The sequence below is a fragment of the Opisthocomus hoazin genome, chromosome 11 (assembly GCF_030867145.1).
Source record: "Opisthocomus hoazin isolate bOpiHoa1 chromosome 11, bOpiHoa1.hap1, whole genome shotgun sequence".
Lineage (NCBI taxonomy): Eukaryota > Metazoa > Chordata > Aves > Opisthocomiformes > Opisthocomidae > Opisthocomus > Opisthocomus hoazin.
Genome location: NC_134424.1, coordinates 20,458,663 through 20,473,508, shown reverse-complemented (window position 1 = coordinate 20,473,508; position 14,846 = coordinate 20,458,663). Strand labels below are relative to the sequence as shown.

At 42.7% G+C, this 14,846-nt stretch overlaps 1 protein-coding gene across 3 annotated transcripts in view; it reads right to left on the bottom strand.

Annotated features, from left to right (window-relative positions):
• The window catches only part of IARS1 (isoleucyl-tRNA synthetase 1), a 129,349-nt gene that overhangs the window by 20,853 nt on the left and 93,650 nt on the right, over positions 1–14,846 (bottom strand). For all 3 annotated transcript variants that reach the window (XM_075433086.1, XM_075433085.1, XM_075433088.1), the window contains exons 27-32: positions 11,857–12,031; positions 10,973–11,085; positions 10,547–10,642; positions 8,439–8,615; positions 3,863–3,974; positions 2,714–2,839 (exon numbers count right to left, since the gene is read on the bottom strand). In XM_075433086.1, the coding sequence (XP_075289201.1) occupies positions 2,714–2,839; positions 3,863–3,974; positions 8,439–8,615; positions 10,547–10,642; positions 10,973–11,085; positions 11,857–12,031 (799 nt within the window). The remainder of the gene's footprint in view (positions 1–2,713; positions 2,840–3,862; positions 3,975–8,438; positions 8,616–10,546; positions 10,643–10,972; positions 11,086–11,856; positions 12,032–14,846) is intronic.

Sequence of the window (14,846 nt, the reverse complement as noted above, 5' to 3'; positions counted from 1 at the left end):
AGCTAAAAGAAAGTCACAGACAACTGTTTTTACCACCTGACTTGAGCCCAGCCTCCTTCATTAAATTTTTTCTTTTTAAATGTAAAAAGAGCCAAATTCTATTCCTTGTTTCTGAAGATCAGTATAAATCCTAGAGCCTTGCTTAGTGCTTTTGCATTTTCTCAAAATATATTGATTCACAGTTGGGGAAGAAATGTTTGCCCCCTTCTTCCCATGTTGCACTGAAAACCAGGGACATGACATTATTTTAGCCTGCCTTAATACAAGAACTGCCTGATTTTGTGCCATTACACAACCCTAAGTAAATCTTCATTACAATTAGAAAACAAGATGATAAATTACTGCAAGTAAAGTGGATAGCCCTAAAAACAACAGGAAGGAAAATAAGGAGCCAGAAATACGGTTTTGCTGGGTCACAATTTCATTAACACACATGGGAACAATTGGGCAACAATTTCTCCAGAGCGCACGACCTTTCTTTGCCATTCCTCCCAGACAGGGCGGTCGACACCAACCCCCTGCCTGACCTAACGAGACCCTGGCATCACCGTGAGGCCTCACCTGACATCACCCGTGCAAAGGCTGCGCAGATAAAGCAAAGGGACTGCATCTGAACCAAACACCAGGAATTTCAGTTCTAGTCTCTAACACCTTTAAGAGCTATTTTCTTTGTATGTGCCTTGCACAAGGAGCCGTATCTTCTGCTGATCAATACTTACTGAAGATCTCTGCCAAACTGCAACAAAAGTAAATTTGGTAATCTAATCTTTCCAAGGGAGTTTTCATGTTGTTCATATGCAGGCAGGGGAAAAAACCCGCTCTGCCCAGACCACTTACGAAGAGTGAAAGTTTAAAATCAGCATGCTAAGAGGGAAAGTTGCAAAATGATACCTACACAGCAAAAGCAACATGGAAAGGAAAGAAATAAAGCTTTTATTACTACTGCAGAAAAGCACCTTTGAGGAAGAGGCAAAGTTCAGATTATCTCTACCACTTCCTTTAGGAATTCAGCATTAGTAGATTGAGGCTGCAGCCTTTTGTCCTATTAGTGGCAGAAAACAAACCAGGTAAGGAGTCCAACTACTTCTAACCTTAATGAGATGAGTTTCCCAACTGTTCTTGGCCTTTTGCAGGTCATCTCTTGATAATCATACAGAATGAATTGTAATAATTGTACTGTAATGAATTGTACTGGTACATACCCACCTCTGTAGGCACATACCACACTGCTACAAAGTATATCACTACTATTTGGAAAATGATTTCAAGAAAAACTATTTCTTCCTTGAAAACAGAAGTGAAACTTGAGGAACATACTGAGGGATTCAGACTTTCCTATAAATCACCTATCACTGAAAGCAGAGCAGAATCATTTCGTGTGACAGAAGTATCCAGTTCAGCTGAGCACAACTTGGAAAGAGGTTTCATCGCAGCAAAGTAAATGCATTACATCCGATATGAAAAACCCCCAAACATTCTTCTAGAAATACTTTCAGGAAGAGACAAGTACGAAAACTAAGATCAAGGTGGTAACAGTGACATTACGGACTCAAGTACGACTACTCCCCTTCCGATGGCACAGGTAGTCACGAACTGGGGATCCTGAGCAGTCCAACGGGCACCCCAAACCAGCCTTTCACAACACCCAACTCGAGTGTTTCCCCTTCGATGCTGCTTCCGTAACATTTCTATGAAAACACACCAGCAAAAGTTTCCGTAGTTGTCCAATTCCTATTTTTGCAGTATTTTATCAGTTCTGTGTCGCTCATTTTAGACTTAGTATGAACACTGCAGAAACAGGCAAAGCCTGAACTTCAGGATGTGCCTGTAAACAACACTAAGAGCATACAAAGCACTTATGATGACTCTTCAAACATCCCTCAAGCCATATCGCAGCATGGCCACTACAAGTACGCTACTCTATTCACTCACCGAAGTGCCTAGTTACTAGCGTAATCTTGTTCTCAGTGTGCTGATTTTCAGTTGTAACTTTTCCTGATGTACTGAAATATTATACGTGATTTAATACTAAACCAGCATCTTGGTCTCAGGGGAGAGAATGCCAGCTTGCTGGTGGGGTCTCAGTGTCACTAACTGTAAGATCTTTCATAACATTTTTGTTCTCCATCTCAGCTATATTATCTTCATAATGAACAAAACTAGGATACAGCCTTTAAGTCTATATATAATCCATAGACAAGAGTTTACATTCTCACGCCTTAATAGAGGCCAAGCTCAAGCTGCAAAAATATTCCACAGTTTTTTCTAAAAAGAAGAAATGCAGAGATCCTCAAGTTTCTCTAGGGTGAAAAAGCAACATTTTTTTCCTCTACAGGCAGCAGTTTGCATTCAGTTTAAATTTTCACTCTGCCTGCTGAGGCATTAGGGAAAAAAAAAGCAATGCAAAGCTTATGTCAGCCTGCCATCAATATATAGCACTGCCGGACCCAATGGAAACACTTCCTGAAATAAATCAGATTTTGTCCTGATGAGAACTGCAATGAAAATAAGATAACAGAAGAGATGAGCACCATTTAGCAGCAGCTTTTGGAAGCATTTTGGTGTGAGTACAAACACAGTCTCATTAGCTAAATAGAGTATTTCCTTATGCATTTTCTTGTCAATTTTGTATATATATAGAAAAGCTATACACTAGATAACTCCTAGCTGCTGCCAGAAAGACATTCAGTTTTCCTTGTTGTACTCCATTTACCTGTTTTTCCATTAAAAACAGACAGTTTTGAGTTTTTAAGACCAAAAATGCAGGAGACAGCATCTACAAGTCCACTGAAGTTCAAAGTATTATCTCCTTTTGGATTTTCCAGCAGCAACACACCATCTAAAACCAAAATTAAGAAATTAAAATGCCGTTTAGAAGCAACATCCAAATTTCAATGATTTTCTAATGACTCTTTCGAATTACTTCCAGGACATTTCTAAGCTAAGTTCGAACTGGCAACACTGCGTCTTCAAGAAATTTTTTCAGTAAGAAAGGGAAAGAGGAGAGGAAACAGGGAAATCGACTCAAGTGGACTTCAGATTTAGAGTATGGAAGTTACATTGTTTCTATTAGCAAAGCAGTCTCATTTTTATGTCACTGAATCATAATCTATTATTATATTGATTAAAAATTGGCAGACTGGGTGCCCTCCGAGATGTTCACCAGCTGATATAGTTACGTTCACTATTATTAATTAGCTTTGTAACCACGTCAAACATGGCACACTTACTTTGACACATAAACTGCAAACATATGTAGGAAAAAAAATTCCAGAGAGTGCACTCAGTTTTCTCTCCTTTTACTATATTAACTCAACCTTGTAACACTTAACAATATCACTGCACTCATCTTTTCATTATGCATTATTCATTATATTCTCTAGTTCTAACTATTCTTTTCAGCTCTATACTTAATATCTAAGTTTTCTCAAAACCACTATCTCTTCCACAGAAAAGCATCCCCTACATTTACAGTACTAGACCAGGAATTACAAACTCTCAAGGCACACACTCTGAGCGTGGGTGAATGCACAGACACAGACACAGTGCGTACACCTCCCTACAGAGCCACATACAAACCCTTCTGCAGAACAGACATAATTCCTGTGTGCACCTGAGTATTCACTTCAGGTCCACGCCAGAAGACATCATGGACAACATGTGGTTTTGCTTTTAATAAACTTTTCAAGAATTATTTAAATTAATATTATTTAATAAAATTTTAAAGAATTATTCAAAGCTACTATTGGAAGGGAGTTTGCACCATCCTTCAGACAAATTTGTGGCTCCAACATTCATCACACCGTTTTCCAAACAATCTTCTAACACCGCCACCGACAAATCAAGCCCAGTACATTCCTACCTTGCTCCGTCCCGTTAACACAAATTTTGAGGTTGACGTAGGCACAGGCTGGACCGACACACTGACTCAAACCACCTCTGACGAGTGTAATTTCTAGCTCTGATCCCTTCAGCTGAAGAAAGAGGAGTGTTATGATTATTTGAATTCAGTTCTATTAAACAAACACAACAAAATATTTTCCTTAAAGAAACAACATTAAGATCTTGTTGTCTTATACAAAACATGACTTACAATAAAGTAGCAACTTGTGCCACATCTTCTTTCAAAGACAGAGCATTTCAAACATTGATTTATCTTTAATATACGTTAAAGATCTAGCAGTATTTAACACATAGAAAACCAGAGAGGAATAAACAGCCTGCTTTTCATAAGTGATGAGCAGCGATGACAGTCTCCCAAAATATAATCCAAAAGCGAATATACTTGAGAGCAAGACTCTTCCAGAGGTAATTCAGAGCATCTGAAGACGCGACCCTGCTCTCAGTCGCCGTCTGGAAAAGCCTGCATCTCTCTCCAAGGGGCGACCGAGAACAGCCAGCCGCAGCGGCTGCCTTGATACAGTCAGCCTCTGTGAATATCTCCCCAGTAGCAATCAGTGAATCAATTAAAACTTCAAACACCCCAACCAGAAGTGGAACAAGTATTTCCCTTCGCAAATGAGACAGAGGACGAAGAGACTTGAGAATCTGCAGCAATACTACAGAAACAGACTTATTTGTAGAGGCCTTAAACCACAGCTTCAAGGCTGCACCACTTCCAAGCATGGGTCTTTTCCTGAACTAAGTACAGGCTGGAATTACTCCTGCACTTAGACCAATTTGCATGAGAATCACACTCTAAAAGATCTCTTAATTACAATTTGTAATTAAAGAAATATCATACAGAAATCACTTCGATGAACAACTAATACTAAGTGGCCATTTCAGCCGAATTTTTTGTAAATTTAGACACTTTTAAATAATTTAGTCTCTTTGTTAAGAGTCACAGTCCAAAGGGTGATCACCTCAAACTTGGAAGTGCCACCCTTTGCTGAGCTCCTACTATGAACTAGGGAAAGAGCCTCATGGAGCAGCAAATCTCACTTTGTCTTTACCCAGTCCTGCCAGCAATTAAAAATTCATTTTTCAAGTGGCTGCTTTTCCTTCCCAGTATTTTCTGAGCAACTGCTGATTTTTTTTGTTGTCTCTCACATCAGGTTTTTGGAAGAATAATTCATAATTAAAACCTTGTATCACAAATTGATCCAGGATAATTTCACAGAAATACTGATCCTGAAAGTAATCAAAACACTTGTAGAAGAGACAGACTGCATTTCATTTTTGTCCCAGTCTTCACGTATATTCAACATCATGCAGACCTGTTATTCCTTTTAATATCTGCTAGAAATTTGGTGCAAAGAGCTCACCACAGTTGTCTTATGAACTTGCATGTGGAATTACATACTTCCTTAACTTGCACCTGCTTTTGTATCTGAAAAATCTGTATCATCGTCTATATTATCATCACTGTAAAGCATTTTGCATGTCAATGCTGCTTATCAACCCCCACCAACAGAAGATAGTTGATGCATAATTCAGTTTGAATTCACATCTTCACAGCCTTTACGCCTGAGACTGCTCGTGCCAAATGCAATGCAGTTAGGGCTAATAAAGATGACTGACCATCGCCACGTCTGCTGCACCAAACTGCAAATTCACTGCACGCAGCTGCTGCTATCCTCAACTCTCCACAAAGGGCCAAACTTCAACACTGGAAGGATTTCTAAAGAAGGGCTTTTTCATTGCAGATACTTTTATTCACAGCTCTTAATGTGACAAGCTGGTTGCGGCAGAACACAGAGTACAGAGCCAAACATCTGCCCCATGCAATACATCTCCTCAGTCCCAGGAAGCGAGACTTCCAAGGAAGGCTTCACAGTTGCACTGAAATCTCAGTCATCTCTCTCTCTCTGCACCCTCTATTTAGAGTCGAAGTATGTGACTAACAACTCAGAGGCACAGCGAGCCTGGAAGCACAGTAACCATCTAAATGTGCAGAAGGCAACCCACGCGGCAAAGACCACAGATTAACTCCATCAGGAGGTACTTTGTAGTGATTCAGACTCCTTAAAGTAAAATAATAACAAACAACTTCGCATTACTTAAAGTTTTTATTTGCCTCCATTTACCATAAACTGCGTAGCTTTGGTACACAGAACTTGCAATACCTCCCTGCTGATGTTTTTGTTTGAAAAAGCCTCTATGGCCAAGATTTTAAGCTGACAGGGAGGCACTCTCAGCTCAACGAGACGACTACATTTCTATGAACTTAGTCACTAACTGCAACAGCCACACAGAACTGTCTATTGTATACAGTCTTGTTTCAGCTGTAAGTTTTTAAGTTTTTTCAGTCTGGAATCGGACATTTGTCTGACCCACAAAGCCCCTGTCTCCGGTTTGCACCCTAGCTCATCATTTCCAAAGCCAAATGGATGTCTGGTTTTTGCTGACATCCAGACAACAGCTATCAACTATGTCCATACTAACCACCACCTTCTCTCAGGGTAAGATTTCATCTTTACATAGACAGTATTATATAAAACTAATCCAATAGACTCATCTTTCAGCTTTGCACAATGTTTTTCTTCACTAGAACCTGCCAAATTGAGATTTAGAAAACAGAAAAATAATAGTGGGGGGAATCATACTTGCACAGGTATGGAAGCTTTCACAGAAAGACACAGTGACCAACATTAAAGCTCACGTACAAGGCAATTTTGGAGGCAGGCATTCAGACAAGTGTTTCCCAGCACTACACATTTTTTTTCCAGCTGCTTTGACATTCTAATTCAGATTTGATGTTGACTTCACATCAAACTGTCCATCACCAGTACAGGCTTGGGGTGGACCTGATGGAGAGCAGCTGTGCGGAGAGGGACCTGGGCGTCCTGGTGGACAACAGGTTAACCATGAGCCAGCAGTGTGCCCTGGCTGCCAAGAAAGCCAATGGAATCCTGGGGTGCATCAAGAAGAGTGTGGCCAGCAGGACAAGGGAGGTTCTCCTTCCCCTCTACACTGCCCTGGTGAGGCCTCATCTGGAGTACTCTGTCCAGTTCTGGGCTCCCCACTTCAAGAAAGATGAGGAGCTACTGGAGAGAGTCCAGCGGAGGGCTACAAGGATGATGAGGGGACTGGAACATCTCTCCTATGAGGAGAGGCTGACGGAGCTGGGCTTGTTCAGCCTGAAGAAGAGAAGGCTGCGAGGGGACCTAATAAATGCTTACAAATATCTGAAGGGTGGGTGTCAGGAGGATGGGGCCAAGCTCTTTTCAGTGGTGCCCAGTGACAGGACAAGGGGCAATGGGCACAAACTGAGGCACAGGAAGTTCCGTCTGAATATGAGGAAGAACTTCTTCCCTCTGAGGGTGATGGAGCACTGGAACAGGCTGCCCAGGGAGGTTGTGGAGTCTCCTTCTCTGGAGATATTCAAGACCCGCCTGGACGCGGTGCTGTGCAGCCTGCTGTAGGTGACCCTGCTTCGGCAGGAGGGTTGGACTAGATGACCCACAGAGGTCCCTTCCAACCCCTACTATTCTGTGATTCTGTGATCAGCAGTATCCCAATCAAATAAGTACTTACAAGAAACCGATTTCTCAACCACAACATTCTCCACTTTTATGTAGTGTTTTTCCCTATGTTTGTCACCAGATTAAACCAATAGTTTTGAAAAAGGCCAAACATAGCGTTGTTTCATATCCGTACAGCTTCAGAAGTGTAATTCCTAAGTGTAAAACATTTCCTTACACGTACTGTTAGTAAGATGGATAAAATACGCACTTTCCTTTCAGATATTCTCAGACCCCCCCAAGCCATTCCACAGATCAGATTTTAAGTCTGATGTATAAGTTCGTGTCTTTCTGGTCTAGCATGACATATAGATTCAAGAATATTTCATTCACAATTCTGCTAGGAATGCTTTTTGAATATAGCAAGTATGAATAAAACCATGGCAAAAGTATTCTCAAAACGTGTCATAAGAAACAGCCAGAGAAAACAAAGGAAACAGTTCCAATCTGCTGCTGAAAGAATAAAGCAATATGTGAAACTGCATTGCTACAAGAGACTGAACTTCAGCAATACGGGGGGGGGGGGGGGGGGGGGGGGGGGCGGGGGGGAAGCATCCCCAAACATTAATAACTGGAGTTGGTCTTAAGCCAAAAGGCAAAATTTAGCCTCGAAGGAGAACATTCCTAATACAAAAGCATATTAACTTAAAGAAATCACAGCAACAGTAATTTTGCTGTCTAAACATGACACTAATCCAAGCACAAATAACTGTCTATTACGCTTACACAACGGACTACCTAAGATACTGATTTTGGTATCCAAGCACCTTGATTTTAAAGAATACTACACACACAGAGCCCAACTATTTTTTAAACCAAGATGACTAACATGGGAATTTATAAATGCGACACAATATCCACTCTATTCCACAAATAAACATCGACATACAGTTTTTCTGTAAATGAAACACTTTGTTCAGTTAAAAGGAAGTAACAAAATGAACTGTGCAGTCAATGCTTTTTCCTTCTTACTTGGGTTGTTTCCTGGATGAGAACTTCTTTTGAGGTAGGCACCGGGTAAGGCTTCAGGGCAGCCTTTATTGTTCCAAAAATGAAATCTGTATGTTCCCTAATAACAGTATCCAGGTAGTCACCTTCTGGATGTGATCTGTAGTACACTGTAATCTCATCTGTAGGGACCAGATTTCGCTGTAGGATACACCAACGATACTATTAATGATACATATACAAACTAAAAGGATACTTGTTAAAGAAAAAATATTTTAGAAATGTATTTACCAGAGTTTCCAGAAAAAAAATTTAGACTAAACCAATTCTTATGTCAGAAGGGCAAGAAAGAGGCTTGAAACTTGGCAAGTTTTTCTTCAAAAAAATAATGACTGGAAAGTGCACCTTCCTCAGAATGTCTCACTTGAAAATTCATTTGCCAGCTCTCCCCCCAGTGAGCTGAAAGCCTATCACATTTATTAAAAAGCTTTTCCTGAAGGCGGGGAATTTTGCTGGCATTTACACATCCAGCTAGCCTGAAATGAAATCCTCAGCTCTTCACTGAACAATTGCTCGTCAGTGACATTTTCTTAACACCCAGCAGTCTCCAAGACACTTTGGTATTGTTTTGGAAGGTGGTGACCAGACTTCTAAGTTTTCACACTAGTTCTGTCACGTCTCATGTACTAACATATATTTCAGAAAAAGAGAATTAATTTGAATGGTATGCTTATTAATGCTGAATTATAGCAAAATTCTACTTCAGTAAGAAAAGTGTTTCAAGGAAAAAAGAGCAGCACTAGAAAACTTTACTTCTAAAGCCTGCTAAAAATAACAACTGCTCTAATGCCATCTCAGCAGTAGTTACTGTGGATCCAGAATGAGTTTGTGTTTCGTATTACGTGTACATTTTTATAACAGGAGTCGGAATCAAAGAATGACAGAATAAATGCACATTAGCATCATATTAATTATTAGGCAAGATTAAGTATTTTTATACTCATTTAAGTGGGAATAAATTATGACCTTATGTTATTAGAGAAATAAATTTAAGTCTTAACTTATGAAAGAGTACCTGTTTTGGTACAAATCTGTTATTTTTCAAGTATGCTTATACTAAACATTCAGGCAGTCTTAACTATCCAGATATCTTTTCCCAAAAACATGTCCCATGAAAGTTTTCTCTACACATCACTTCAAGCACTTGCAAGATTTCTTCAGGCCTAAGTCTGAATAAAAATGAATTCTAGCACAGTGCCACCGAGTTAGTCAAGTAGCAAAACCCTCCATACATCACAGAACAACACGTTCCATGGTTGCAATGTGTATGTGCATGAGGGGATGGGGCATTGTTGTGCTTTGTGGGGTGGCAGGTTCTGAAACCTTTAGAATTCTTTGTATCGAGTTAGGTATTGCTTAATGTCCTCTCCAGATTAAACGCTTTTTAGACTTGTCATCACCTCCATGGTGACCAGGCTTCCTTGGCACAAAATGGTGACAGGGAGTGCAGGGTGTTCTGGATTAGTATTGTAGAGAGAAGGAAGTACATTGGTTCAAAGGGCTTTAACATAAAGGTCAGACAGCATCATTTCTCTGTACGATGAGAACAAGATAAAGCGGAATTGTTAATGTCGGTATACAAATCGGTGCTGGAAACGCCTCCTGCGATTTGCTAAGACGGGAGTTTGTTTCTCTGAGCAGTCCTAGTAGGCTCAGGTGTCTCGGCTCTCAGCAGCCCAGCTGACAGAGCACACCGGAACCAAGCTGGAACAGAACGTAACACTTGGCATGAGAGGCAGGCCTGAGAGCTGCTTAACCAGGACTGAACCACTGCTACGTGGCTGGCAACGCAAAACAAGAGGGGCTCCGTAAAATAAATTAGTTAATTCACTATGGATAGTGTATAGCAAGCCCATTGTTCAACTCTAGTTAGCTATTAGTATGGAAATTTAAAATGAAAATAATGATTTACAATCATTTATGACCAATCAGAAAGCTATATATTAGAAGTAAATGATACAGAGCTTCATGTTTAAGTAAAAAAAAAAAAAAAATCAGTTTCTGCTGCATATTGCCCAAAGATTGCTTAAAAGTAAATTAAAATGTCTTGTTCCAAACCATTGCTTTCCAACCTTTTTGCGAAGCTTCTGGATGCGATTAATCACTTCCCTGGCAACTCCTTCATCCACCATGGACTGGTCTGGGGTAACATCTAGCAGAACTAAAACCTGAAGTGATGCACAGAAGACAGCTGAATAGGTGACAAACTTGAAGCAAGCTAGTATTGACTCAGGAGCTCAGGTACATCTTTACAGAGCTCCTCATTTACAAAATGCCATGTTGCAGAGAGTACTTTAACATCTCCAAAATTCAGAAGACAGGCTCCTGAAATTTGGTGAACTAACACTCAAACAAAACCACCCCAGCTTTCACCTCACCATTTTCATACGGCTTGTAGAGGAACTCTTTCCTTAATCAAAAAAACCCCAAAAAAATCAAAAACCGAAAAACCAACCAAAAACCAAACAACAACAAAAAACAAAAAACCAGTCAAATACCTGAGCATCAGAATGTGCCTCAAACTGGGCAGATCCTCCTGCAATCTGATCAAAGGTATACATGAGGCGAAGATCTTCCCCATGGAGTTCGTGTCCTTCTACAACAATGGTGCCTGCAGAAATGGCAGATGAAGAGCAGCTCTTACAATCACAGTGGGGAAAAAAATATTTTTAATTCAAAAAGCTTAAGACAAATATCAACCTTCAAATACATGAAAAGTATATCTGGACTACATTTAAAGAGCAGTTAAGCACCAGTAAGAAACACTGAAACATCCCACACTCCAATTTTTCATATAAGCACATCTACAGGCAGCAGAATTCACCCAAACGCAGACGCTTCAGCAACTGCTTGTGTCCCATGTGAGTGAAATGGAATAAAATTTAACATGTATACTGAACCAACCTAAGATTTACACTCCAGCAGTTAACTAAACAGCTATAGTTGGACAATTCACACCCATTTGTAAATCTGGAATTGAAGCAATGCTTTTAGAATATAAGCTATTGCACATATACTCAGTTCAAACCTGCTTCAGACCTACAGAACAGCTTACTCTCTACTTCCTTCTGCCCTTACAATAGCACTTACACAGGAGAACAGTGTAAGATTAGTATAGATGGCCACTTCTCATCCACTGTCAGCAAAAAAATAAAAATTCTCCTATTCTCATTAACGTAAAATTTAATTGGGATGGTAATAGATGTAGGCCTTAAGTTTCCCTAAGCCCACAAAAGGATACTTTTACATCTGTTCCTCCAAATCCATGATTAACATACACAAATCAGGAGCAATTGCTTGATTTTCTTCTGATGACCCAATGGATTTTGGATCTTTTTTTGGGCAACATTGCCACTGTTCAGTGGTCTGTACCACCACGTACCTGTCTCCTGGAATTCCTCCAGCTGCTCGCTCTTCAGCTCTTTGATTGCAGCCATGACAAGCTTAAATGCACCTTTCAGGCGCTTCCCAAGCACCATGTGATCTGGTTCTGCTCTCAGCCGGACTCCATATTTATCTTTGTTAGTAGATAATGTCACTTGACGTACATTAAGCTCCTACACAAATACACCAAGAGAAAAAAATGAAGCTACAGAGCAGCCATCTCTGACAGCTGTGGAAAGAGTACAAAGCCAGGGGCTACAGCATGAGGGAAGTCCTAAGTCTGAAGATGCACATTTTTTATGTGGTTGTGTCTATGAACTAAGTGATTTGCCAGCACTGCAAGAGCAAATAAATCCTGAAACTATCCTGCAGCAGCAGATCCTGTCCTCCTCTTCAGTCTTTAGGCAGACATTTCTCTGTTATTAATAGACACCAGTCAGCTCTCAAATCAGATCCCTGTTCCACAACCTTTTTACTTCACTGTTACAACTGCCTGAAGAGAAAAAACTATTACCTTTGTGTGCAATGGTATTTGAAAATGGCCTGGAAAAATTCAGGAAGAAAAATTTTGCTGAAAGAGTCCCTTCAGTATGCATTTAGCCAGAAAACTGTAACAATTTTATGTTATAGGTTGTACAAACACTACTGCCTCATTTTATCTCTTCCCTTCTCTGTTTATTCCAGGTCCTTACTGTACAGAAACCCACCTTGCTCAGAAAAATGTCAGCTTGTGCTCTACAGCACAAGAACTCAGAAGACGAGTGCGCCGGGGCAGCCAGAAAAGCTTATAAAACTTGCACGAACTTCAGGAGGGGCCCCAGACCAAGGGTGTTATTTTGCCACTACAGAAACTTGTGTGTGCCCATGGTTTACAAGTAACACGTGCAGGTTTTGTCCCCATCTCTGAAGAGGAATACAGTGATGCTGTGGAAAGTTTAACAGAACTGATGTAAGAGGCCAGCGTTGCTACCATATGAGGAAAGACCAAGGCTAGAATTCTTTGGAGAGAAGAAAGCTGAAGGGGGATATGATTGAGGTTTAAAAAAATTATTAAAGAGGTGGGTAGGAAACTACTGAAGGTGAAGGACTCTGGAGCAGAGGCTCGCGCCGAGGAACCCTTTCTCCAGTGGCAAAACCGCAGCGACGAGGCGGCAAAAAGCACCGAGAGAGGAGCCCCCAGCCCCCTCCCCCAGCGGGAAAGCGGGAGGTGCCAACGAGCGGCAGCTCTGACTCAGCGGGGGCGCAGTCGAGTGTGACAGAGGCCGAACCCCCTCTCGGATCAGAGCAGCCCCGGGGTGCGCGGGCGAACAGAGCCGGCGCGGCAGTTTGCGCGGGGAAGGCGACAGGCAGGGTGCAGTCCCCCTCCTGGCAACTCAAGTAGTGGGCATCGCCAATCCAGGAGATATTCTAGCCATGGTTACCACCCGTGGGAAAGCTGTTGCTCGAAGGAGTGTGGGGACCCAGACGGAGGCCCCACGCAAGAACGCGGGTGTCCAGGTCTCTGGCTGCAGGGAGTGCCTGAGCCTGGCGCTCGTACCGGAGGACAGCAGAGACAGCAGCGGTGTTTGGTGACCTGCTCAGCCTGGTGGCAGAGCTGAAGGAGGAAGTGGAGAGGCTGAGGAGCATCCGGGAGTGTGAGAGAGAGATCGACTGGTGGAGCCGCTCCCGGCCCTCCCTGAGGCCGAGGCAGCAGGAGGCAGCTCCACAGAAAGCAGGGAACCCCTTACCCTCTTGCCACCGGGCAGAAAGAGGGGACCTAAGAGATGGGGGGGAATGGAAACAGGTCCCTGCTCTGGGGGGCAAGCGAATCCCCTCCTGGCCTCCCTCACCCGCCCAGTTGCCCTTAAGCAACAGATATGGGGCTCTGGAATGTGAGGGACTGGCCACAGAGGATGTGGGTGAAGGTGAGGCTCCATCCAGGGGGTTGCCTAGAACGAGTCAGACAGCCCCACGTATTACGACTGCCTCGGCTAAGAAAAAAAGGAGGGTCATTGTCATAGGTGATTCCCTTCTGAGGGGAACAGAGGGCCCGATCTGCCGACCGGACCCATCCCACAGGGAAGTCTGCTGCCTCCCTGGGGCCCGGGTTAGTGATGTTGCGAAGAAACTCCCTGGTCTGGTGCAGCCTTCTGATTATTACCACCTCTTAGTAATGCAGGTTGGTGGGGACAAGATAGCAGAGAGAAGTCCCAAGGCCATCAAAAGGGACTTCAGGGCACAGGGGCAACTGGTTGAGGGATCAGGGGCGCAGGTGGTGTTTTCCTCCATCCCATCAGTGGCAGGGAACAGCACTGAAAGGGGCAGGAAAACTCACCTGGTTAACAGGTGGCTCAGGGACTGGTGCTATCAGTCAAATTTTGGCTTCTTTGATCATGGGGAGGTGTACACAGCACCGGGCCTGCTGGCAACAGGTGCATCGCAGCTATCTCAAAGGGGAAAAAGGATTCTTGGCCACGAGCTGGCAGGGCTCATTGAGAGGGCTTTAAACTAGGTTCGAAGGGGGAAGGGGACATCGCCCAGCTCACTAGGGATGAGCCCAGGCTTGGCGTGCCAGGGTCAGGGGTCAGACTGACAGCCCAGCTCAAGTGTGTCTGTACCAACGCACATAGCATGGGCAATAAACAGCAGGAGCTGGAAGCCACTATACAGCAGGACGGCTACGACTTGGTCGCCATCACAGAAACATGGTGGGACAACTCGCATGACTAGAATGCTGTCATGGATGGCTACAGGCTCTTTAGGAAAGACAGGCCAACAAGGAGAGGTGGGGGAGTTGCTCTATATGTGAGGAAGCAACTGGAATGCACTGAGCTTGGCCTGGGGGCAAATGAAGAACAAGTTGAGAGCTTGTGGGTTAGAATTAAGGGACAGGCTCATACAGGTGACATTACGGTGGGTGTGTACTACAGGCCACCTGACCAGGAGGAGGAGGTTGATGAAGCCTTCTACAGGCAGCTGCAAGCAGCCTCACAATCACAGGCCCTGGTT